The sequence below is a fragment of the Perca fluviatilis genome, chromosome 5, assembly GCF_010015445.1.
Source record: "Perca fluviatilis chromosome 5, GENO_Pfluv_1.0, whole genome shotgun sequence".
Lineage (NCBI taxonomy): Eukaryota > Metazoa > Chordata > Actinopteri > Perciformes > Percidae > Perca > Perca fluviatilis.
Genome location: NC_053116.1, coordinates 40,971,308 through 40,995,207, shown reverse-complemented (window position 1 = coordinate 40,995,207; position 23,900 = coordinate 40,971,308). Strand labels below are relative to the sequence as shown.

The 23,900-nt window shown below is 42.2% G+C and overlaps 1 protein-coding gene across 1 annotated transcript in view; it reads left to right on the top strand.

Annotated features, from left to right (window-relative positions):
• Nucleotides 1-23,900, top strand: part of itpr3 (inositol 1,4,5-trisphosphate receptor, type 3) — a 180,267-nt gene that overhangs the window by 30,267 nt on the left and 126,100 nt on the right. The window contains 5 exon segments of the mRNA XM_039800493.1: nucleotides 689-772; nucleotides 1,874-2,020; nucleotides 2,634-2,729; nucleotides 3,052-3,096; nucleotides 6,651-6,793. Of these exon segments, the coding sequence (XP_039656427.1) occupies nucleotides 689-772; nucleotides 1,874-2,020; nucleotides 2,634-2,729; nucleotides 3,052-3,096; nucleotides 6,651-6,793 (515 nt within the window).

Here is a 23,900-nt window from a genome sequence, read left to right as displayed (position 1 = left end):
TTACACACACACACCACACACCACACACACACCACACACACACCACACACCACACACACACACACACACACACACACACACACACACACACACACAATCGGCCTTTAGGGTGTCATACCCCACCTCTCTCCCCTTTAATGTCGTCAGCTGACCTGTCGAATAAAGGCCTAAAAATGCCCCAAAAAATCCTAGAAAAAAGAAAGCATTCAGTCTCAAATCTCGCCTGAAGTCCCCCAGTTTCAACGCTCGGTGAACCCTCTCCCTGTATCTATGTTTCATGATAGCTGAATTGTATAATTTATAACTGCATCAGAATATGTAACACACTAGGAGACCAGTACGCCTCACTGGGTCAGCCTCACAGGCAAAAACAACGAGGGTCAGAAATCCTTTATCTCAGACATGCACCAACATCTGGAATGACATTCCCCATCACATCAGAACACTACCATCCATCACATATTTCAAAAAGGCACACAACAGTTACACTATCACACATTGACTGTTCATGCATTGTCCAAGTCTTCTCTTCTTCTATGTTTCTGCAGAACAGGAACCTGCTGGAAACCAGTTTTTAAACTGAGTCAGGCCCGTTTAAACTGTAACTTAATGTTAACTTTTAATCCTTTCCTGTATAATAAATGGAAAATGCAGGAGCTCCCAGTCAGCCTCTTGTCTCCCTCTGCAGGTGAACTCTGTGAACTGCAACACCAGCTGGAAGATCAACCTGTTCATGATGTACAGCGACCACCGAGAGGAGGTGCTCAAAGGAGTAAGTCACTTCACTGCACACACACACACGACATATACTACATATACTACCTACACCACATACAGTACATACAGTACATACAAACAAAACGCCTCCAGCCTGAGTTTAAATACACCTTCAGGAGGACAGGTACTTCAGGGTGGGAGGGCACTATAACACATTGGGGTTAAACTGTTGAGTCTTCATTAAGTGCTTCTGTGTAAGTCTTAAGTCTCCCGAACCTTCTTCACAAGTGTGAAATGGGTTGTGCTGCTCCCAAGTTTTTCCTTAACACATACAGTACATACACCACTGATACTGTACATACAGTACTGTATGTATGTACAGTATGTACAGTATCAGTGGTGGAAGAAGTATTCAGATCCCAGAGTACTAATCAGAATCAGTTTTATTGGCCAAGTATACTCACACACACAAGGAATTAGACTTTGGTAGGAGTTAACTCTCCATACATTCAACAGATAGACAGTCAGTAGACAAATAGTAATATAGACGCATACTGTACAATAGAGAAAACAATATAAATATAGGCACCTTCCTAAAATAATTGCTTAAATCATTTTTTGACAATTTTTTTTTTTGCCTAAATCATCTTCTCATGGTGCTGGCCACCTCTGGTAAAATTGCTTACATCCTCGTTTGAACAGTACATGGGATTCTACTCCTCTGCTCCTTTAGTATAATGGCCTATGTCAAGCATGTGTGTATGTATGTATGTATGTATGTATATGGCACACATAATACCCAAAATACAAATAAGACATAATACCAAGACAAGTACACATGGAGCGGGATGTAAAGTGCAAAAAATAATTGTTTTTGTTGTTTTGTTGTCCTTTATTTGGAGGCTCTTCATATCATCTCCAAACACAATGTTTTCCCTTGTTGTCCTTCCTAACCCTCTGTGGCGTCCTGTGTGTGTGTGTGTGTGTGTGTGTGTGTGTGTGTGTGTGTGTGTGTGTGTGTGTGTGTGTGTGTGTGTGTGTGTGTGTGTCTCTGTGTGGGCGGGCGGGTGGTGTATTGTGTGTGTATGCGCAGGTAAGTATGCGTGTAGGTGGCAGTGTGTGTGTGTGTGTGTGCGTGTGTGTGTGTGTGTGTCAGGGTGAGGTCGTGCGTTTGTTCCACGCCGAGCAGGAGAAGTTCCTGACGTGCGACGAGTATAAGAGCAAACTGCACGTTTTCCTCCGGACCACGCTGAGGCAGTCGGCCACGTCTGCTACCAGCTCCAACGCTCTGTGGGAGGTCGAGGTACACACACAGAGATACACACACACACACACACACACACACACACACACACACACACAGTGATACACAGATACTCATACACAGACACACACACACACATACACACACACACACACACACACACACACACACACACACACACACACACACACACACACACACACACACACACACAGTGATACACAGATACTCATACACAGACACACATACACATACACACATACACACACACATACACATACACACACATACACACATATATACACACAGATACACACAGACACACACACACACACACACAGAGATACACATACACATACACACATACACACACACATACACATACACACACATACACACATATATACACACAGATACACACAGACACACACACACACACACACACAGATATACACACACACACAGATACACACACACACAGATACACACATACACACACAACCAGACATACACACACACACACACACACATACACACACAGAGATACACACACAGAGACACACACACACACACACACACACACACATATATGTATACACACACACACACACACTTGTGTTAAACTCTCTCTGCGTTCTGATTGGTCCGGCAGGTTGTTCATCATGACCCGTGTCGTGGGGGGGCGGGACACTGGAACAGCCTCTACCGCTTCAAACACCTCGCCACCGGCAACTACCTGGCTGCTGAGGTAACCATGGCAACACCAATGAATGAGCGAGTCTGTAAATTATAGAGTGTGGAGGGGGTTTGATGCTTTGGTCACTTTGTTTTCCCGCCGTTGTCTCTTCTGTCAGTAACAACAACGTTGTGCTCGTGAGTTTGTGACTAACTGGAATCCTTTATTGTGTACGAGAATAAACTGTTGTTTTTATAATAATACACTTTTATCACTTTTCAAAAATGTTTCAACGTATTTGTATTTGAAGAATCTGAGATTTATTTAGTTTTCTTGCAGTTGATAACATTTGTGGATGTAACCCTTGTTGTTGTTGCTGTTGTTGTTGCTGTAGGAGAACCCGGGCTATAAAGGAGACGCAGCCGAGCCGGCCGCCTCGGTGAGTACCGTCTTCACCACCAGACACATTTAGGGGATAACTTCTGGATGTTCCACCCTGAACCCTCCAGGTCTCCATGTGTGTGTGTGTCTGAGTGTCTGATGGAACAACAGTCTCTGGAACTGGTCCAGTATTAAACCAGAACCCAGCTGTAATGTAACCCTACAGGACTAATGTTCAGCAGCAGTTAGAGTCACTAAAAGTTCTGTTGTTGCTGCTGACAGACTCAGATTATTATTCTAAGAGTCTGACTACATTATGCATACCTGCAAACTTGTCGCTTTTCGGTGAAAATCGCCGTTTTGAAAAATGCCATCCACGTGAATCGTGTAGATCCGAAGAGGTTTTATTTGGTGGGGGGGAGGTCCGAGACCCGGTGCTAAAACGGCACTGGTGCCTAAATGACCGTTATCTACCGGACCGAATAGCAACTCGGATTTCGGTGCCTTATTTAGGTGCCGCTTAAATGCCTCCGCTTCTCTCTGATGCTCCGAAAACGGACGTTAGAGGAAACTGAAACATCGCCGCACGGGACGCTAGTTACGGTAACACTACACTTGACAGCAGGTAACGTTAGCCTACCGTTAGCTAGTTAACACTACACTCGACAGCAGGTAACGTTAGCCTACCGTTAGCTAGTTAACACTACACTCGAGAGCAGGTAACGTTAGCCTACAGTTGGCTAGTTAACACTACACTCGAGAGCAGGTAACGTTAGCCTACAGTTAGCTAGTTAACACTACACTCGACAGCAGGTAACGTCAGCCTACCGTTAGCTAGTTAACACTACACTCGACAGCAGGAAACGTTAGCCTACCGTTAGCTAGTTAACACTACACTCGAGAGCAGGTAACGTTAGCCTACAGTTAGCTAGTTAACACTACACTCGACAGCAGGTAACGTCAGCCTACCGTTAGCTAGTCAACACTACACTCGACAGCAGGTAACGTTAGCCTACCGTTAGCTAGTTAACACTACACTCGACAGCAGGTAACGTTAGCCTACCGTTAGCTAGTTAACACTACACTCGACAGCAGGTAACGTTAGCCTACCGTTAGCTAGTTAACACTACACTCGACAGCAGGTAACGTCAGCCTACCGTTAGCTAGTTAACACTACACTCGACAGCAGGTAACGTTAGCCTCTCTCCCCCCCTAGGGTGAGCTCTCTCACCCTAGTGAACTCTCTCTCCCCCCCTAGGGTGAGCTCTCTCCCCCTAGGGTGAGCTCTCTCTCCCCCTAGGGTGAGCTCTCTCCCCCCTAGGGTGAGTTCTCTCTCCCCCCTAGGGTGAGCTCTCTCTCCCCCCTAGGGTGAGCAGAGCAACTGGACCAGTGACAGGAAGTCATCACTCGCGAAGTCATGGCAACCAGATGAACAACAGGGCGAGTACTACCATAGATATACAGTATACACATATCTATGGAGTACTACTTCACTCAAAAAGTGATAAACAGCGACGAAAGCCGCGACATGAAATCCGTACTCACGCCCGTGTAATCTGACAGCTACAGTTTATTGGAAAGTAGCGTTGTGGACACTGAAGTTGATGAATTTACTGTTTATCAGAAGAAGCTAACGTTAGCTAACGCTGCTGTGACGGCCCCTGTGCCTCTGACTCGTGTGTATTCCTCCGACACGCTGTAGTAACGTTACTGTTTTAAAACCGTTTTCCAGGTTAGTGGGGGTGCCTACCGATCAAAACCAACATGAAAACCGTAGCTGGTAATGTTCACTCAGCGTTTAGTTTGGTTGTTAAACTGTGTGTAAAATGAGCGGTGACGTTAAATCACCCTACGGTACCGTCTATTTTCTGGATAGTGTTATGGAAGTTTCCTTTGCAGCAGGGGGGGAAATTTCAGAGTTTAGTAAATTGAAACTAAGACAGACTGAGACTAAAACCAAGTTAGGTTTTTGTATTTTATTAAAAATATATATTTGCAAATAGGAGCAACATGATTTCACAAAAGGCCGCAGCCCAGTGTGGAGTCAGTTCCTCAAATGAGTGAACAGAACACCAGGCTTATATGCATCTTCAGAGTGACAGCACACACACTAGCTAGTTAACACTACACTCGACAGCAGGTAACGTTAGCCTACCATTAGCTAGTTAACACTACACACGACAGCAGGTAACGTTAGCCTACCGTTAGCTAGTTAACACTACACACGACAGCAGGTAATTTAGCAGAAACTGAGATAAACCGTCTTTCAATAATGTGAGAGAATTAAAGTAGAAATAAAACATAAAAATATAAGGAATTATGCTTAAATGTAATTTTTGCCATTACAATAGTTTCAAGGTAAAGGTCGGTAGTTTACATTAGCACATGTGTCACCTTTTTCAGCCCTTCTGAGTTTGCAGGTATGATTATGGGATGGATCCCTACAGAGATAGACCTTTTAGTTAAAGAGTAACATCCTTTTAGTTTAACATGAAACAGCCCCGAAATCACCATCACCAAACTCCACCAGACTCCATGTAAATAATCAGGACTTTTAGCGTGTATAGAGCCAGCATATTTCCACCAGACTCCATGTAAATAATCAGGACTTGTAGCGTGTATAGAGCCAGCATATCTCCACCAGACTCCATGTAAATAATCAGGACTTTTAGCGTGTATAGAGCCAGCATATCTCCACCAGACTCCATGTAAATAATCAGGACTTTTAGCGTGTATAGAGCCAGCATATCTCCACCAGACTCCATGTAAATAATCAGGACTTTTAGCGTGTATAGAGCCAGCATATCTCCACCAGACTCTATGTAAATAATCAGGACTTTTAGCATGTATAGAGCCAGCATATCTCCACCAGACTCCATGTAAATAATCACTACTTTTAGCATGTATAGAGCCAGCATATCTCCACCAGACTCCATGTAAATAATCAGGACTTTTAGCGTGTATAGAGCCAGCATATCTCCACCAGACTCCATGTAAATAATCAGGACTTTTAGCGTGTATAGAGCCAGCATATCTCCACCAGACTCCATGTAAATGATCAGGACTTTTAGCGTGTATAGAGCCAGCATATTTCCATCAGACTCCATGTAAATAATCAGGACTTTTAGCGTGTATAGAGCCAGCATATTTCCATCAGACTCCATGTAAATAATCAGGACTTTTAGTGTGTATAGAGCCAGCATATCTCCACATGTAAATGGGTGAATTAAGGGTTTATTTCAACCAAACCAGAGCGGTGATTGTTGGAACAGTGGAAAGATGAACCAAGACGGAATGAATGAAGTGTGTTTTACGATGCTAAAAGTCCTGATTATTTACATGGAGTCTGGTGGGTTTGGTGATGGGGATTTCGTGGCTGTTTCATGAGTCTGTCTGTGGCAAAAACAGAACTTTTAGTGGACGCTGACTGATGCTGAACATTTGAAAAATACAGAAAGGACTCTTAAACATACATTGACACTATAGTCTCAGTGCAGTAAAAGTACACAGCAGAATATTCCCTTCTGGAGAAACTAGTTCACTGATTTCTTCTGTTTTTAAGTAAAGTCGATTAGTTCATCTTCTGACCTCTGACCCCTGACCTCTCTGTAGATTGACGGTAGCCGTAGCAACAAGCGCTCCCACGGCGAGAGGATCAAGTACAAGTTGGTGGCGGTGGCTCACGGGAACGACATCTCCTCGCTGTTCGAGCTGGACCCGACCACGCTGCAGAAGACCGACTCCTTCGTCCCCCGGTAGCAACTCTCTCACACACACACACACACACACACACACACACACACACACACACACACACACACACACACACACACACACACACACACACACACAGACACACACAGTCTCACTCTAACTAAATCAACCTAAACCTTTAGTTTCATGCTTTCCAAAAGTCAGACTTGTAGATAGTTTCTCCTAAAGTTAAACCTTTAGATCGTTTTACACTTTAAAAAACTTTACCAAAGAAACTCAACAACCTTTTCTTTTCTTTTCAATTCAAGTTTATTTTGTATTGCAAATAATACAAAACATGTTCCTAAATCCCAAAGGGCTTGTTGTACACTAACAACAGAGTTCTCTCTGTTGACTCACACTGATAATCATTATATCGGTCAATAACTGCACACCAGTACTCCCCTGCGTCTCCTACTGACATATTAGAGATAACCAGGGTACCATTATTACTGTACCAGCTCACTCTGCTCATGCTCTCATCAGACCTTACACTAATGATTCTTCCCTCTGTTCGGTGTGACTTGATAAACCTGGGCTGTTCATCAGTAGAGTCAGTGATAGAGCACGGCAACACAGCGGTCTCTCCCACTGAGCGGTAGATCATCTCAACCCGTAGTTCCAACTCTACAGTGTGACTGATAACACACTGCTGTTGATTCATCACCAGACAGTTGTAGTCTCTAAAGTCTGTTGCTGTGAGGTTGGAAACATGAAGAGCTGCTGTGTTTGTCACCACTTGGTATCTTCCTCTAACATTGTCTATCACTGATGGCAAGGCAGCTTTATTCGTAGAGCACATTTCAGCAACAGGGCAATTCAAAGTGCTTTACATAAAACATTAAAGAGCAGTTAAAAACAATTTAAAACAATTTAAAAACATTAATAAACAAATTAAAAACATTAAAAGACAAGAATAAAATTGATAGTGCAGTATAAGAATAAAAGTTACAGTGCAGTATAAGAAATTAAAGTTAATAGATTATTTAAAGAAAAGCAACATCAAAAAGATAGATAGGTCTTTAGCTTAGATTTAAAAGAACTGAGAGTTGCAGCGGACCTACAGTTTTCTGGGAGTTTGTTCCAAATATGTGGAGCATAAAAACTGAACGCTGCTTCCCCCTGTTTAGTTCTGACTCTGGGGACAACAAGTAGACCTGTCCCAGACCACCTGAGAGGTCTGGGTGGGTCATAGTGTAGTAGACCTGTCCCAGACCACCTGAAAGGTCTAGGGGGGTCATAATGTAGTAGTAGATCAGAAATGTATTTTGGCCCCAAACCGTTTAGTGATTTATAAACCAGTAAAAGTATTTTGAAATCAATTCTTTGAGGCACTGGAAGCCAGTGTAAAGACTTCAGAACTGGAGTGATGTGATCCACTTTCTTGGTTTTGTTGTATTGTTGTATTGTCCCCAAAAACTCTGCTCCATGTTTCTTGCTCATATCTAGAGCAGGTTGTTTACTATTCCAAATATACTGCCGGATTACAATATCAAGTTTCTTCCAGAAATGTGTTGGTGGGGGTAAGGGGATCATTGTACTTAAGAAGTTCACACGAGGAACTATGTTCATTTTAACAACAGCAATCCTGGACCATAGCGATGCCGGCAGCACAGACCAATTAGTCAGATCCCTTTGAACACTGCTTAGTATGGTGTCACCTGTTTGTTGTTCAACAGGAGCAGGTTAGATTGATTTTATAGCCAGAGATTTAGCCAAATTCGTTAAAGATCTTAAGGTTTTTTGGAACAGAGTCCTCAAGGTCAGATATGTACAGTAAAATATCATTGGCAAATAAAGATATATAGTTGTTATTGGATTTAATCTGGACATTACATATTTTATTTTGCCTTATGGCTTGGGCTAACGGTTCAAGAGCAAAATAGCATGGGAGATAGCGGGCATCTCTGTCACAAGCCCTGCGCGATGGGGAATGGCTGTGAATGAAGGCCATTGGTTGAGACTATGGCTGTGAATGAAGGCCATTGGTTGAGACTATGGCTGTGAATGCAGGCCATTGGTTGAGACTATGGCCGTGGGATTTGCGTATAAAGTACATACCATGTCAATGAATTTGGCTCCCAAACAAGCCTCTCCATTACTTGCCACAAGTAGTTCCATTCTAGGCGGTCAAAAGCCTTTTCCGCGTCCAATGATGAAATCTCTGCCGTTGTTGGGAGGTTTTTTCTTCTATTACATGGAGTAATCTGCGTATATTGTCTGCAGCTTGACGCTTTGGTATAAACCCTGATTGGTCGGGGTGGACTAGCTTCTCAATGAAGTGTTCTAGGCGTAGTGCCAAGACTTTGGAATAAAGTTTAATATCAGTCCCAATGAGGCTGATGGCCCTGTAGTTTGAGCACTCCGTAGGATCTTTGCCATTTTTTTGTATGACCGAATTTAGTGCAGTGTTGGTTTGTTGATGAAAGGTGCCCTTCTCTATGGCCAAGGTCAAAGTTTGTAAAATGATAGGTCCTAGTGTGTCAAATTACTGTAGTAAGAGTTCTGATGGAATTCCATCCAGCCCTGCCCTAGCTGTTTTTAACGCTGTTTGAGTTCCTCTAACGTAATAGGTAGACCCAGTTCTTCTGCCTCCTCTGGGTCAAGAAGAGGCAGGTTTAGCTCTTTCAGGAACTTTTGGCACTGCGTTGGATCTGGATTGCAGGAGGATACAGATTTGAATAAAAGGATTGGAAAGTGGCGGTGATCTCTTTAGGATTGGTTGAGATACCTCGGTCCGTGCGGATGCTGTTGATAGTAGCTCTGGACTCGCTTTGTTTTAATTTCAGAGCTAGCAATTTGCTTGGTTTACAACCATTGAAATACTAATTTTGCCTCACTCGTGGCATGACTTTTTAGCAAGTAATTTAGCTCTGCTCGATTTGAGACTAAAAGAGTATGTGTAGATCTAGAAAAACAAGTCTTAAGAGATTGCTCTAACGATTTACAACGTTCGTCCAACTCCGCAATTGTTGCCTCTCTCTTTTTCTTCAAATTTGCTGCAAAGGAAGATGTGAAATCTCTAATAAATCCTTTAGTGGCTTGCCAGATGTATGCCGGGTCTGAAACTGAGCCAGTATTGATTGATATGAACTCTGCTAGTTTGGCTGCAAATTCTGTATTAAAAGCTGTGTTTTGGAGAAGGGAGTTATTAAATTGCCATCTCCTAGATTTTTCTCCTAACATATCACAACGGAATGTGGTTATCAGTGCATTGTGGTCAGACAGGATTGCTGGTTCCATTGCTATTGTGTGGAACATTGACTTAAGTTCACTAGAGCACAAAAAATAATCAACGCGGGAGTGGGTGAGGTGACGTGGAAAAAAAGTTGTAATCCATACTAGTAGGATTGTGCATTCTCCATATATCCATAATCCAAGATGGTGGGATTCCACAACTGCATTGAACATGTCCGATATGTGTTTTTGGGCTTTTGTGTGGTTGACCCCTGATCTATCCTGATTTAAGTCTAGTACCGCATTCATGTCTCCCCCTATAATTAATGAGTGTTCACTGTTCTCTGAATACTTTTTGGGCGAGGTAGAGGCGAAGATCGTTGGATCTCGGATCGCGAGTCCTCAGTCAACCACGGAGTTGTTATTATCTGACTCTCGCACATGATCACCACTTCTGACACCAGGTTTGTTGTGGAAGTTTCCTTTGCAGCACGGGAGAGTTTTCAAAGTTTAGTAAAGTGAAACAAATAAGACAGTAGGAGACTAAACCAAGTTTAGGTTTTTGTATTTTATTAAAAATATATATTTGCAAATATAGGAGCAACATGATTTCACAAAAGGCACAGCAGCCCCGTGTGGAGTCAGTTCCTCTAATGAGTGAACAGAACACCAGGCTTATATGCATCTTCAGAGTGACAGCACACACACACTTGGCTTATTATGATGCTACAATTCTTACAGGCAATCTGATACACATGAAGACAATCAGGAAATACAAGAGACATCTTGTTCACCCCCCCCCCAGTTACATCTCAACTGGCATGGGAAAACAAGAGGTAATTTTAGGGTGACCTTGTAGCCCCTATCTGTTCAGACAAACAGTGCTCACATCATGTTCCAGACTTTGTGAATCAGATTTCTACATGTGGAAATGAGATAAACTCCCTTTCAGCATTTGTGAGAGAACTAAAGTAGAAATAAAACATAAAAATATAAGGAATTATGCAATTACATTAGTAATAAGCATTTAATATAACACTGCATTTAAGTCATATATAACAAAACTCTAATTTAACCTCTTGATTGTGTTTGTTTTATCATATACCTGCTAGGCATGTAATAATTATTTTAAAGACCAGCCAAAATATATACAGTCCTTCCCAGTCAACCAAAACCCCCATAGAGACACACACACACACACACACACACACACACACACACACACACACACACACACACACACACACACACACACACACACACACACAGACACACACACACAGACACACAGACACACACACACACACACACGCACACACACACACAGACACACACACACACACACACACATATACACACACACACACACAGACACACACACACACGACACACGACACACACAACAGACACACGCACACACACACACAGACACACACACACACACACGACACACACACACACACACACACACACAGACACACACAGACACAGACTCACACACAGACATATACATACACACACAGACATTCACAAACACACACATAGACACACACAGACACACACACACAGACACACACAGACGCACGCACACACACACACACACACACACACACACACACATACACACACACACACACAGACACACACACACACTCTTATCTCTAAACCCTCCCACACAGTCTCACTCTAACTAAATCAACCTAAACCTTTAGTTTCATGCTTTCAAAAAGTCAAACTTGTAGATAGTTTCTCCTAAAGTTAAACCTTCAACAACCTTTTCTTTTCAATTCAAGTTTATTTTGTATTGCAAATAATACAAAGCATGTTCCTAAATCCCAAAGGGCTTTTTGTACACTAACAGAGTTCTCTCTGTTGACTCACACTGATAAGCATATGGATCAATAACTGCACACCAGTACTCCCCTGCGTCTCCTACTGACATATTAGAGATAACTAGGGTACCATTATTATAGTCCCAGCTCACTCTGCTCATGCTCTGATCAGACGTTACACTAAAGATTCTTCCCTCTGTTCGGTTAGACTTGATAAACCAACGATGCTCCTTACCCTCTCTCCAATCTGTGCATCTGAGAGTGACTTCTTCTCCCTCTGAAAAGAGCTCTACAGCAGGGGGGCCAAATTTGGGACACACATACAGCACATAATGTTGCTCTCTCATAGAGACTTCACAGGTATACAGACCTGTGTGATTTATCATTAGAGATGAAAACACCAGTGAGTAGTTTTGGTCTACTGAAGGAACAGTCTGGTTTTGTTGTCCTAGGTCAGTGGTGGAGAATGTTTCAATATTAAACTTCATCCATCGTGGGGGCTGTTCATCAGTATAGTCAGTGATAGCGCACGGCAACACAGCGGTCTCTCCCACTGAGCGGTAGATCGTCTCAACCTGCAGTTCTAACCGTACAGTGTGACTGCTAACACACTGCTGTTGGTTCATCACCAGACAGGTGTAGTATCTAAAGTCTGTTGCTGTGAGGTTGGAAACACGAAGAGCTGATGTGTCTGTCCCCACTTGGTATCTTCCTCTAACATTTTCCATCACTGATGTCGTATTGTCCCCAAAAACTCTGCTCCATGTTTCTTGCTCATATCTAGAGTCCCGTTTGAGCCACTGGATATCCAGATTATCAGCTGCTCCCTTACATGGCAGGTCCACTGTTTCTCCAAGTCTCGCTGTGATATGACTCTGATCTACTGTAGTACAAACAGTAATAGTGAAGTTGTTGTCATGCATCACGTTGCCCTCAGTCCAACACTCCTCTCGGTACGGGCCGGAGTCTGAATGGGTCAGGTGGAGGATGGTGTAAGAAGAAGTTTTCACCGACCTGACAAGTCGTTGTTTCAGGTCTTCAGGTACTGAGGGGTTGTTGGACCAGAGGTCAGAGGTGTTCCACAGGACAAGCTTCTCCTCACCAACAGATCTGGAGATCAGGCAGGAGTTGGTGTTCTCGGGGAGCTTGAAGGTGTAAGAGGCTCCTTCCTGTAGGATGATGATCCGTTCTTCTGCATGGATGTAGTTGATGAGAGCAAACAGCAGGAAGGAGAGCTCTGTGACTGCAGCCATTCTGCTCCGAGGTCGACAAACACTGACACCACTCAGCTCATATACGCTCTACACCAACCCTCATCAGCAGCTGCTCTTTATCTCGTATCAGACAGGAGATAAGAGGGGGTTCTCTTGTGTGTACACACACAGACAGACACCATAGAGGTTTAAGTGTGTGTGTATGGTTCTGAAACAGAGATACAGGCATAAATCAGTAAAATGTACACTCTATATAAATGTCAAATATTTATTACATGCCTAGCAGGTATATGCAGTGTTATAATAAATGCTTATTACTAACCAAATACAAGACTTAGAAATGCAGTAGTACACCAAATCTCTGGTCAAATATTAATTTGCACATTAACTGCAACAATACACAGTCAACCAAAACATTTGGTCCTTCGAGCCAGATTCAGCGTGGTCACCGTGGGATTGTTTAGAGATGTTCTCTGATCAGTATAGACGCCCAGTAGATGCCCGACCCCGCCGAGAGATCGGTCGACCAGCCTGGATGGAAGACTATGACCTCCCTCTCCAAGCACTGCAGCAGCCCTCTCCTTTGCCTCATCAAGTGGCAGTTCTCAGATATTTTACTTCCCGTTTGTGAAATAAGTTATTTTAATTAAAGTACTACTGTTGATTTATAAAGCTCTGAGTGCTTTAGGGCCAAAATACATTTTTGTTTTATTAGAATTGTTATATATAACAGCACTACAATACACCACAATACAATATCTCTTCCCTCTGGTTAATCATTCACATGTTTGTCCAACCAGCTCATGTCACTTCCAGTAAACTGAAGCTTTGACTGGCAAGAGGACAGGGTCATCACCCCATCAGAACACCCACACAACCAATGGGTGGCTCAGTGGGTCATCCTTTGGTACACCTTATCTCAGGTTTATTACTATGGGCTTAATATGGGCTTTTAATGTCATGGCTCAAATAATGCACCCCCTGGGATTGATAGTCCCCTTCAGCACGCGGGCCAAGGTCCTGGTGCAGCACTTGTGGGACAAACAGAGAGACTGAGATGTGCTGCAGCCATGGCTGATGTGGGAGGAAGATTTGCAGCATCTCTCCCAGATTCTACTGCCTCGCTGCTATGTGAGCCCTGAGATGGACACCGTGTGGAAGTGTCTTTCCTGACAGCCAGATCCAGAGAGGCCCTGAAGAAGCAGCAATCAATACCAAGAATAGAACTCATGGGCCCCCTCCACCTCATAACACCCACGCTCTCCAAAGGGGGCGATAAAAAAATCTACAACTAGGGTTGGGTACCTTTTGCATCTGAACCAATACCACTACCGATACCAGTACCTGGATTTCGGTTCCGATACCCAACGGTACTTTTTTTTGGTATTTTCCCTCTGTAATTACAAAAAAAATTAATATTTATATAATTCCAAACCTATTTACTTAGAACATTGTTATATATTTAGAATATTTTACACTGATGGAAATTAAACAAAAATAAAACCCCTCCCTCTCTCCTCCCAAACCTGTCCCTACAACTTAATAAATTGAATAATTATACATTTCTTACTCACTGTAAATTTTATTCTTGTATTTGTATATTATTATATTTTAGCTTGTTTTATTTTAATCATGGTCGTTTTTAATTGCTCTTTAATGTTTCATGTAAAGCACTTTGAGTTGCCTTGTTGCTGAAAGGTGCTGTAGAAATAAAGTTGCCTTGCCTTTCAACCTCAGCCTGTCAGTCAGTCCCCAGGGCATTGAAACCACTGTTGTGCCTGCTCATGTCATAGGAAGTGTAACGTCAACAGCACCCGCTTTCGCCTCGCCATTAATATCATATCACAGTGAAAGGTGTCTGCGTGAAGTTTTGAAAAACTGTAACCACACTTGAAACCACTTTATCGGCATTGCCATGACTCACTGTGACTTCAACAAAACTGCAGAGCTGCCGTAGTTTGTTTACTCCGTCCGCAACTCTGCGCGAGCGTGTGTCTCGGACTTCTGCTCTCTGTCAACTTGCAGAAAGGACAGAGAAGCTTGCTCTTACTCTCAGGTACCCGAAATTTGGCACTGTTTGATTCCACGTGAACCAAAACTCTGTAGTACCGACGTGATTCGGTCAGTACCGGTAAAAGTACCGGGTTCGGTACCCAACCCTATTGACAACCAGCAAACTGCAGGCAGTTGATAGAACCTTTGCCCACTAGACAGACTCCACACACACACACACATACACACACACACACACACACACACACACACACACACACACACACACACACACACACACACACACACACACAAAAAAAAAACACACACACACACACACACATTCCATAGAAATAGGATAAGGAATGTATTGTCACCACAACTACATTATAAAAGCCATTCTAAACAGATGGGTTTTGAGTTTAGACCTAACAAGAGCTCTATCTCTAATCGTCTGAATATCAGGGGGTAACCTGTTCCAGAGTCTCGGGGCTGATCACCCCCCCCCCCTCCCATTTATATCTAGACCTCGGGACTTCTAAAACCAGCTGATTTGAAGACCACAAGGACCGGTTGTGCTCACGCAGAGTTAAAATATCAGACAAATATCTAAATGTCTGTTATATCTAAACAGACTCCATGCCCAGATGCAGGCCAAATAGACTCAGAAACTCTTTTATCCCAACTTCTATTTCCATTTTAAACAATTTGCCAGAACTGTTTTAAATGTATGTATTTTTATTTATTATTGTGGTTTAGATACTGTGGGTATTTCATGTTTCGCTGAATTGTTGTTTGTCTTGTCTTTATGTGTGTCTGCTGGCTGTACAAATAATTGCCCCTCGGGGACAATAAAGTTACCTTGACCTTGAAATACTCTGGGGCCAGGCCATTTAAGGCCTTGAAAACGAGCAATAAAATCTTAAAATCGATTCTAAAACGCACAGGGAACCGATGTAGGGTGTAGAGAACGGGAGTGATATGTGCACGTCTAGATGTATTTGTGAAAAAGCGAGCAGCAGCATTTTGTACAAGTTGAAGTAGTGAGATGGAGGTTTGAATCAGATCAACATAAAGAGCATTACACTAATCCAACCTTGAACTAATAAAAGCATGAATCACCTTTTCTAGATCGTGCCTGTTAAGGAAAGGCTTAACTTTAGCCAGGAGACGAAGCTGGAAAAAGCTCATTCTAACAACATTGCTGGTTTGCTTATCAAATTTCATGTTGCAATCAAAAGTGCCCCCCACACACTCATTGTTTTACACCTTAAAAAACTTTACCAAAGAAACTCAACAACCTTTTCTTTTAAATTCAAGTTTATTTTGTATTGCAAATAATACAAAACATGTTCCTAAATCCCCAGAGATTGTTGTACACTAACAGAGTTCTCTCTGTTGAGTCACACTGATAAGTATATGGATCAGTAACTGCACACCAGTACTCCGCTGCATCTCCCAATGAGATATCAGAAATAACCAGGATACCTTTATTATCGTACCAGCCCACTCTGCTCATGCTGTAATTATACTCTACACCAACGATTCTTCCCTCTGTTCGGTTCGACTTGATAAACCAATCATTGGTCATACCATCTCTCCAATCTGTGCATCTGAGAGTGACTTCTCCCTCTGAGAAGCGCTCTAAAGTAGGGGGGCCAAATTTGGGGCACACCACCAGATCATATGATTGCACTCTCATAGAGACTGTACAGTAATACAGACCTGAGTGATTTAACATCAGAGAGGAAAACACCAGTGAGTAGTTTTGGTCTACTGAAGGAACAGTCTGGTTTTGTTGTCCTAGGTAAGAGGAGAACCGATAAGTCCAACGTGGGGGCTGTTCATCAGTAGAGTCAGCGATAGAGCACGGCAACACAGCGGTCTCTCCCACTGAGTGGTAGATCACCTCAACCCGTAGTTCCAACCGTACAATGTTACTGCTAACACACTGCTGTTGGTTCATCACCAGACAGATGTAGTCTCTAAAGTCTGTTGCTGTGAGGTTGGAAATACGAAGAGCTGATGTGTTTGTCACCACTTGGTATCTTCCTCTAACATTGTCCATCACTGAAGTCGTATTGTCCCCAAAAACTCTGCTCCATATTTCTTGATCATGTGTAGAGTCCTGTTTGAGCCACTGGACATCCAGATTATCAGCTGCTCCCTCACATGGCACGTCCACTGTTTCTCCAAATCTCGCTGTGATATGACTCTGATCTACTGTAGTACAAACAATAATAGTGATGTTGTTGTCATGCGTCACGTTGCCCTCAGTCCAACACTCCTCTCGGTACCTGCCGGAGTCTGAATGGGTCAGGTCGAGGATGGTGTAAGAAGTTCTCCAGCTGTCAAGTCGTTGTTTCAGGTCTTCAGGTACTGAGGAGCTGTTGGACCAGAGGTCAGAGGTGTTCCACAGGACAAGCTTCTCCTCACCAACAGATCTGGAGATCAGGCAGGAGTTGGTGTTCTCGGGGAGGTAGAAGGTGTAAGATAACCTTCCTTCCTCTCGGAAGATGATGCGTTCCTGTGCATGGATGTAGTTGATGAGAGCAAACAGCAGGAAGGAGAGCTCTGTGACTGCAGCCATTCTGCTCCGAGGTCGACAAACACTGACACCACTCAGCTCATATACACTCTACACCAACCCTCATCAGCCGCTGCTCTTTTTCTTATTTTCAACAAACATGAGATAAGAGTGAGGGTGGGGGGTGTCTGTCTGTGTGTACACACACACAGAGACACCATAAAGGTCTAAATGTGTGTGTATGGTTCTGAAACAGAGATACAGGCATAAATCAGTAAAACATACACTCTATATAAATGCCAAATAATTATTACATGCCTAGCAGGTATATGCAGTGTTATAATAAATGCTTATTACTAACCAATTACAAGACTTAGAAATGCAGTAGTACACTGTATCCCTGGTCAAAGATTAATTTGCTGCACATTAACTGCAACAATACACAGTCAACCAAAACATTTGGTCCTTCGAGCCAGATTCAGTGTGGTCTCCGTGGGATTGTTTAGAGATGTTCTCTGATCAGTATAGACGCCCAGTAGATGCCCGACCCCGCCAAGAGATCGGTCGCCCAGCCTGGATGGAAGACTATGACCTCCCTCTCCAAGCACTGCAGCAGCCTTCTCCTTTGCCTCATCAAGTGGCAGTTCTCAGATATTTTAACTGGCTTCCCGTTTGTGAAATAAGTTATTTTAATTAAAGTACTACTGTTGATTTATAAAGCTCTGAGTGCTTTAGGGCCAAAATACATTTTTGTTATATTAGAATTGTTACATATAACAGCACTACAATACACAACAATACAATATCTCTTCCCTCTGGTTAATCATTCACATGTTTGTCCAGCCAGCTCATGTCACTTCCAGTAAACTGAAGCTTTGACTGGCAAGAGGACAGGGTCATCACCCCATCAGAACACCCACACAACCAATGGGTGGCTCAGTGGGTCATCCTTTGGTACACCTTATCTCAATCCTTTAAATTCATGGCTCAATTTGAATGGACAATTTTTCCTCATGATATCAGCATTTATCATGCAGGATATAATGGACATATTTTGGTAGAGGCTTTGCCGCAAATTAATCAAATTAATTAATCAGCCAAAAATATATACAGTCCTTTACCAGTCAAACAAAACCCACATAGAGACACACACACATACACACACACACACACACACACACACACGCACAGACACACACACACACACACACACACACACACACACACACACACACACACACACACACACACGCACACACACACAGTCCTATCTCTAAACCCTCCCACACAGTCTCACTCTAACTAAATCAACCTAAATCTTTAGTTTCATGCTTTCAAAAAGTCTGACTTGTAGATAGTTTCTCCTTAAGTACTTTTAGATCGTTTTACACTTTAAAAAACTTTACCAAAGAAACTCAACAACCTTTTCTTTTCAATTCAAGTTTATTTTATATTGCAAATATTACAAAACATGTTCCTAAATCCCAAAGGGCTTGTTGTACACTAACAGAGTTCTCTCTGTTGACTCACACTGATAATCATATGGATCAATAACTGCATATCAGTACTCATTCATTTCATTACTATGGGCTTAATATGGGCTTTTAAAGTCATGGCTCAATTTTAATGCACTATTTTTCCTCATGATATCAGCATTTATCGTGCAGTATACAGAGATGGGGACTAGAGTCTGAGACTCGGACTTGAGTCTGAGACTTGGACTCAAGTCACACTTAAGTCGCACAAAGCTGCCTTCAGACTTGACTCGGACTCGACCCAAAAGACTTCAGACTCGAGCTTCGAGACTCGTCAACATGTTTTCATGCAATTATTGCTTTTTAAATTTAGTCATGTATTTCTCTTTTCTTTTTTTGGCTTGTAGTGGAAGTTTCCTTTGCAGCAGGAGTAAAATTTTGAAAGTTTAGTAAAGTGAAACAAATAAGACAGTAGGAGACTAAACCAAGTTAGGTTTTTGTATTTTATTAAAAGTATATTTGCAAATATTGGAAGAAAATAAATTTCACAAAAGACGGCAGCCCAATGTGGAAAGGGTTTCTTCAAATGAGTGAACAAAACACTTAGCTTATATGCATCTTCAGAGTGACAGCACACACACACTTGGATAAATATGCAGCTACAACACAGTCCGTATCAGTCCAAATCAGATGTGAATTTGTCAAACTGTCATTATGTCTCTAAAGAACCGTTTTGAGCATTCTTCATCAGGCCCTGTAGTAACATGAGCTGTGTAATGCAGATTGTCAGGTTTCATGCAGTCAGAGGCAGGGCTGATTACAGACGCCGCCTCAGAGGTCATTTTAGCCACACTGTGATTAACAAATGTGGTTATGTTAGATGCATCATTACAATAAATTCTCAGACCATCAGGTGTTGAGGTTAAAACCAATGTTAAAAGTGCACATTAAATCACTACCAAGCAAAACAAGTGGACATAAATCAGACACAAAAAAAGTTTCCCATGTATATGAGAAAGGAACAGAGAATTGTTCTTTTACTGTTTGACCTGTATCCCCAATTGACCAAATAGAATGACCACTGAGCTTCAGTGTCAAATCTTTAGCTCTAATAATCAAGTTTGTAGCACCAGAGTTAACTAAAAAAAAAAAAGTGAGTGGAACCCCTTCAACTTTACACTCAATTCATACTTTGCATGTGACGTCACAACTACTGGCTGGCGGGCAAGAACATCATTCTCCTAGCAACGAATCCTCGCCAGTTTTAGGATACGAAAGTTGGTGTTTTGAGGTGAAAACCATATGCCAGATAGTTGTTGTGTGATTGGTTGCACTAACTGCTGAGAAGAGAAGCCGGAGTTATGTTTTTATGTTGGCTGAAAGCCTACTGTGAAATTGAACACAGGTGCCAGCGACAGACTGGTTAAAACGAGACAGATAAGAAGAGGCGTTGCAACAATGTTTACGAATATACATCGTAACGCTGGCTGCACAGATTATGCAGACACAGACCGCTACGATTGACTGACACACACACACGCTGTTAAAATCATACACTGGACGCTTTATTAGTCTTTCTACATGGGTTTAGTTAATGATCGGGCTATAATAAGACCACATCGGTTATGTAGGCTAATTGCTGACAACCGGGACAATTTCGTAGTGGTTGGTTTAAACAGGGAAATTTTAGCGTCCTGACAAACCGGTCAAACCGGGACTTCCGGTCACCCTACATGATACATAGCCTAGTGTTGGCAGAAGATAAAAAAAAACAAAAAAAGACTTCATCACACGACGGAACAGATTAGCAAACGTTAGCGGGTAGCTAGCTAACTAGTAACACTCACCTTTGCTTTGATTATGAATGATGAATGATATTCCTGTTTTTCACCTCCCATACGACAGCGTTGTTAACCCATCCACTCTTGAAAAAAAGATAGCTATCTGTACTTTTGTAGGCTTTCATCTTTTGTGCGGTGTAAGGTGACGGATTCTCTATAAGATAGATATAAAATAAGTCTGATTCTCTATAAGATAGATGTAAATATCTCCAAACTCCAAGTCTAGTAGAGACTTTGCCAGCTTCAAAGCAATGAAAACATCAGTGGGTGCTGTGTATGGATCACAAGTTCCGAGTATGTTAATCTTTTCATGATATCTAATTTAACATTTGGTGACATATGGTCCAAATATGATTGGTTGTAGTATTGAAAATCTGCAAATCAGTGCAAAGCATTTCTTTATTGCATGAAGCGTGTGTGTGTGTGTGTGTGTGTGTGTGTGTGTGTGTGTGTGTGTGTGTGTGTGTGTGTCAGCAGTACCTTCCTCATCAGCTTTTGGACTCAGTCAAACAGAGGGACTAGTGTTGTTCTCTGTCTGAGGTGTTTTTTTTCTTTTTCTTCGGGCAGTTACCCAATGTCCAAAGACACTGGTCTGGGTTGTAGGGCTCATCATTTTGCCCATGGTACCCACCTCGGCCTCTCTGGCTCGACCACGTCCTTCGTGGGAGCGGCCTTTTTCGGGTCCGCGCTCCATATGTTGCCCACCAGCCTGTCGTAACATGCAGACAAACGCTTCAAACATGGTTTTCTCACGTACTCGTTGGTCTTTCCACCCGATGCAGGTGAGACAGATGCTGTCGGTCCTGTCCCAGAGTTGAGTCTGTGTCCTCTTCATCCCTCTGTTTTTCCAGCTCGTCTTCCTGGTTTTTAGAGAAAGCTCAGAAATGGGCTTTGGTTAGAACTGATGAGGAGGTTATTGGTGCATGTGTGATTTTGCATTATTTACCTGAATCACTACCTCTTTTATCCATATGTTAAAACATTCTTTGTTTTTCCTGTACTCCGTAGCTTTAAATCCTCTGTCTTAATTTTCTCTTTTTTCATTAGTTTTACCTCTTGTTCTTCTAATTCCTGTTTCAATATTTTCAATTTGCCCGGACTTAAAGGAAACCCAAAATGTTTCGACCAGTACGGCAGACACTCTAGACATTCTGAACCATATTTCTTACCATCTCATCCACCACGGCTCCTGTAGGAATGGGTGATTGGGATCAGCTCGATCCGTTGATCATTTTATTGGGAGAAGTACTTCTTTTTACGAGTAATCGTCACTACAAAGCCAGGTTTCTATCTTATTTTTGGAAAACCCACGCACAAAAACCGAACAGTTTCTGGAAAACTGTTTATTAGATTTACTTCGAAATCTAAAATAACACCCGTGTGGAGAGATCTCTGGTTTAGAATTCCTGCTACAATGAAGGTTCTAGAAATACTGCTAGAATGATCATAAATGTAATTACCCAAATGTATATACAAAAAAAAATGTTTTTTATATACAAAAACCCCAAAATGGTTATTAATCTATTTACATCAGTATTTGTTTCTGGAATTTACAACAGCCTAATTCAAATCACTCTTAAATTCATTTAGAGTGTGATCTTACCCTGCTGCTTGAAATTGCTTCTGTCTTAAGATCAGTGTAGAGTCAGTAGAGCCCTCCGTGGTTTCTGATCCTCTCTCTGAATGCTTTTTGGGCGAGGTAGAGGCGAAGATCGTTGGATCTCGGATCGCGAGTCCTCAGTCAACCACGGAGTTGTTATTATCTGACTCTCGCACATGATCACCACTTCTGACACCAGGTTTGTTGTGGAAGTTTCCTTTGCAGCACGGGAGAGTTTTCAAAGTTTAGTAAAGTGAAACAAATAAGACAGAAGGAGACTAAACCAAGTTTAGGTTTTTGTATTTTATTAAAAATATATATTTGCAAATATAGGAGCAACATGATTTCACAAAAGGCACAGACGCCCCGTGTGGAGTCAGTCCCTCTAATGAGTGAACAGAACACCAGGTTTATATGTTTATATGCATCTTCAGAGTGACAGCACACACACACTTGGCTTATTATGATGCTACAATTCTTACAGGCAATCTGATACACATGAAGACAATCAGGAAATACAAGAGACATCTCGGGGCCATTTCGCCTCCTCCTCCCTGTACGACTTTCACTAGAGATAGTTTTAGGGTGACCTTGTAGCCCCTATCTGTTCAGACAAACATGGAATGTGGAAATGAGATAAACTCCCCTTCAGCATTTGTGAGAGAATTAAAGTAGAAATAAAAATATAAGGAATTATGCTTAAATTTAATTTTGCAATTACATTAGTAATAAGCATGTATTATAACACTGCATTTAAGTCATATATAACAAAACAATAATTTAACCTCTTGATTGTGTTTGTTTTATCATATACCTGCTAGGCATGTAATAATTATTTTAAAGACCAGCCAAAATATATACAGTCCTTCCTAGTCAACCAAAACCCCCATAGAGACACACACACACACACACACACACACACACACACACACACACACACACACACACACACACACACACACACACACACACACACAGACACAGACACACAGACTCACACACAGACACACACACACACACAGACATAGACACACACAGACACACGCACACACACACACACACACACACACACACGCACACACACACACATACACAAAGACACACACACACACACACACAGACACACACACTCCTATCTCTAAACCCTCCCACACAGTCTCACTCTAACTAAATCAACCTAAACCTTTAGTTTCATGCTTTCAAACAGTCAGACTTGTAGATAGTTTCTCCTAAAGTTAAACCTTTAGATAGTTTTACACTTTAAAAAACTTTACCAAAGAAACTCAACAACCTTTTCTTTTCAGTTCAAGTTTATTTTGTATTGCAAATAATACAAAACATGTTCCTAAATCCCAAAGGGCTTGTTGTACACTAACAGAGTTCTCTCTGTTGACAGACACTGAAAATCATCATTAGAAACTTCACACCAGTACTCCCCTGCGTCTCCTACT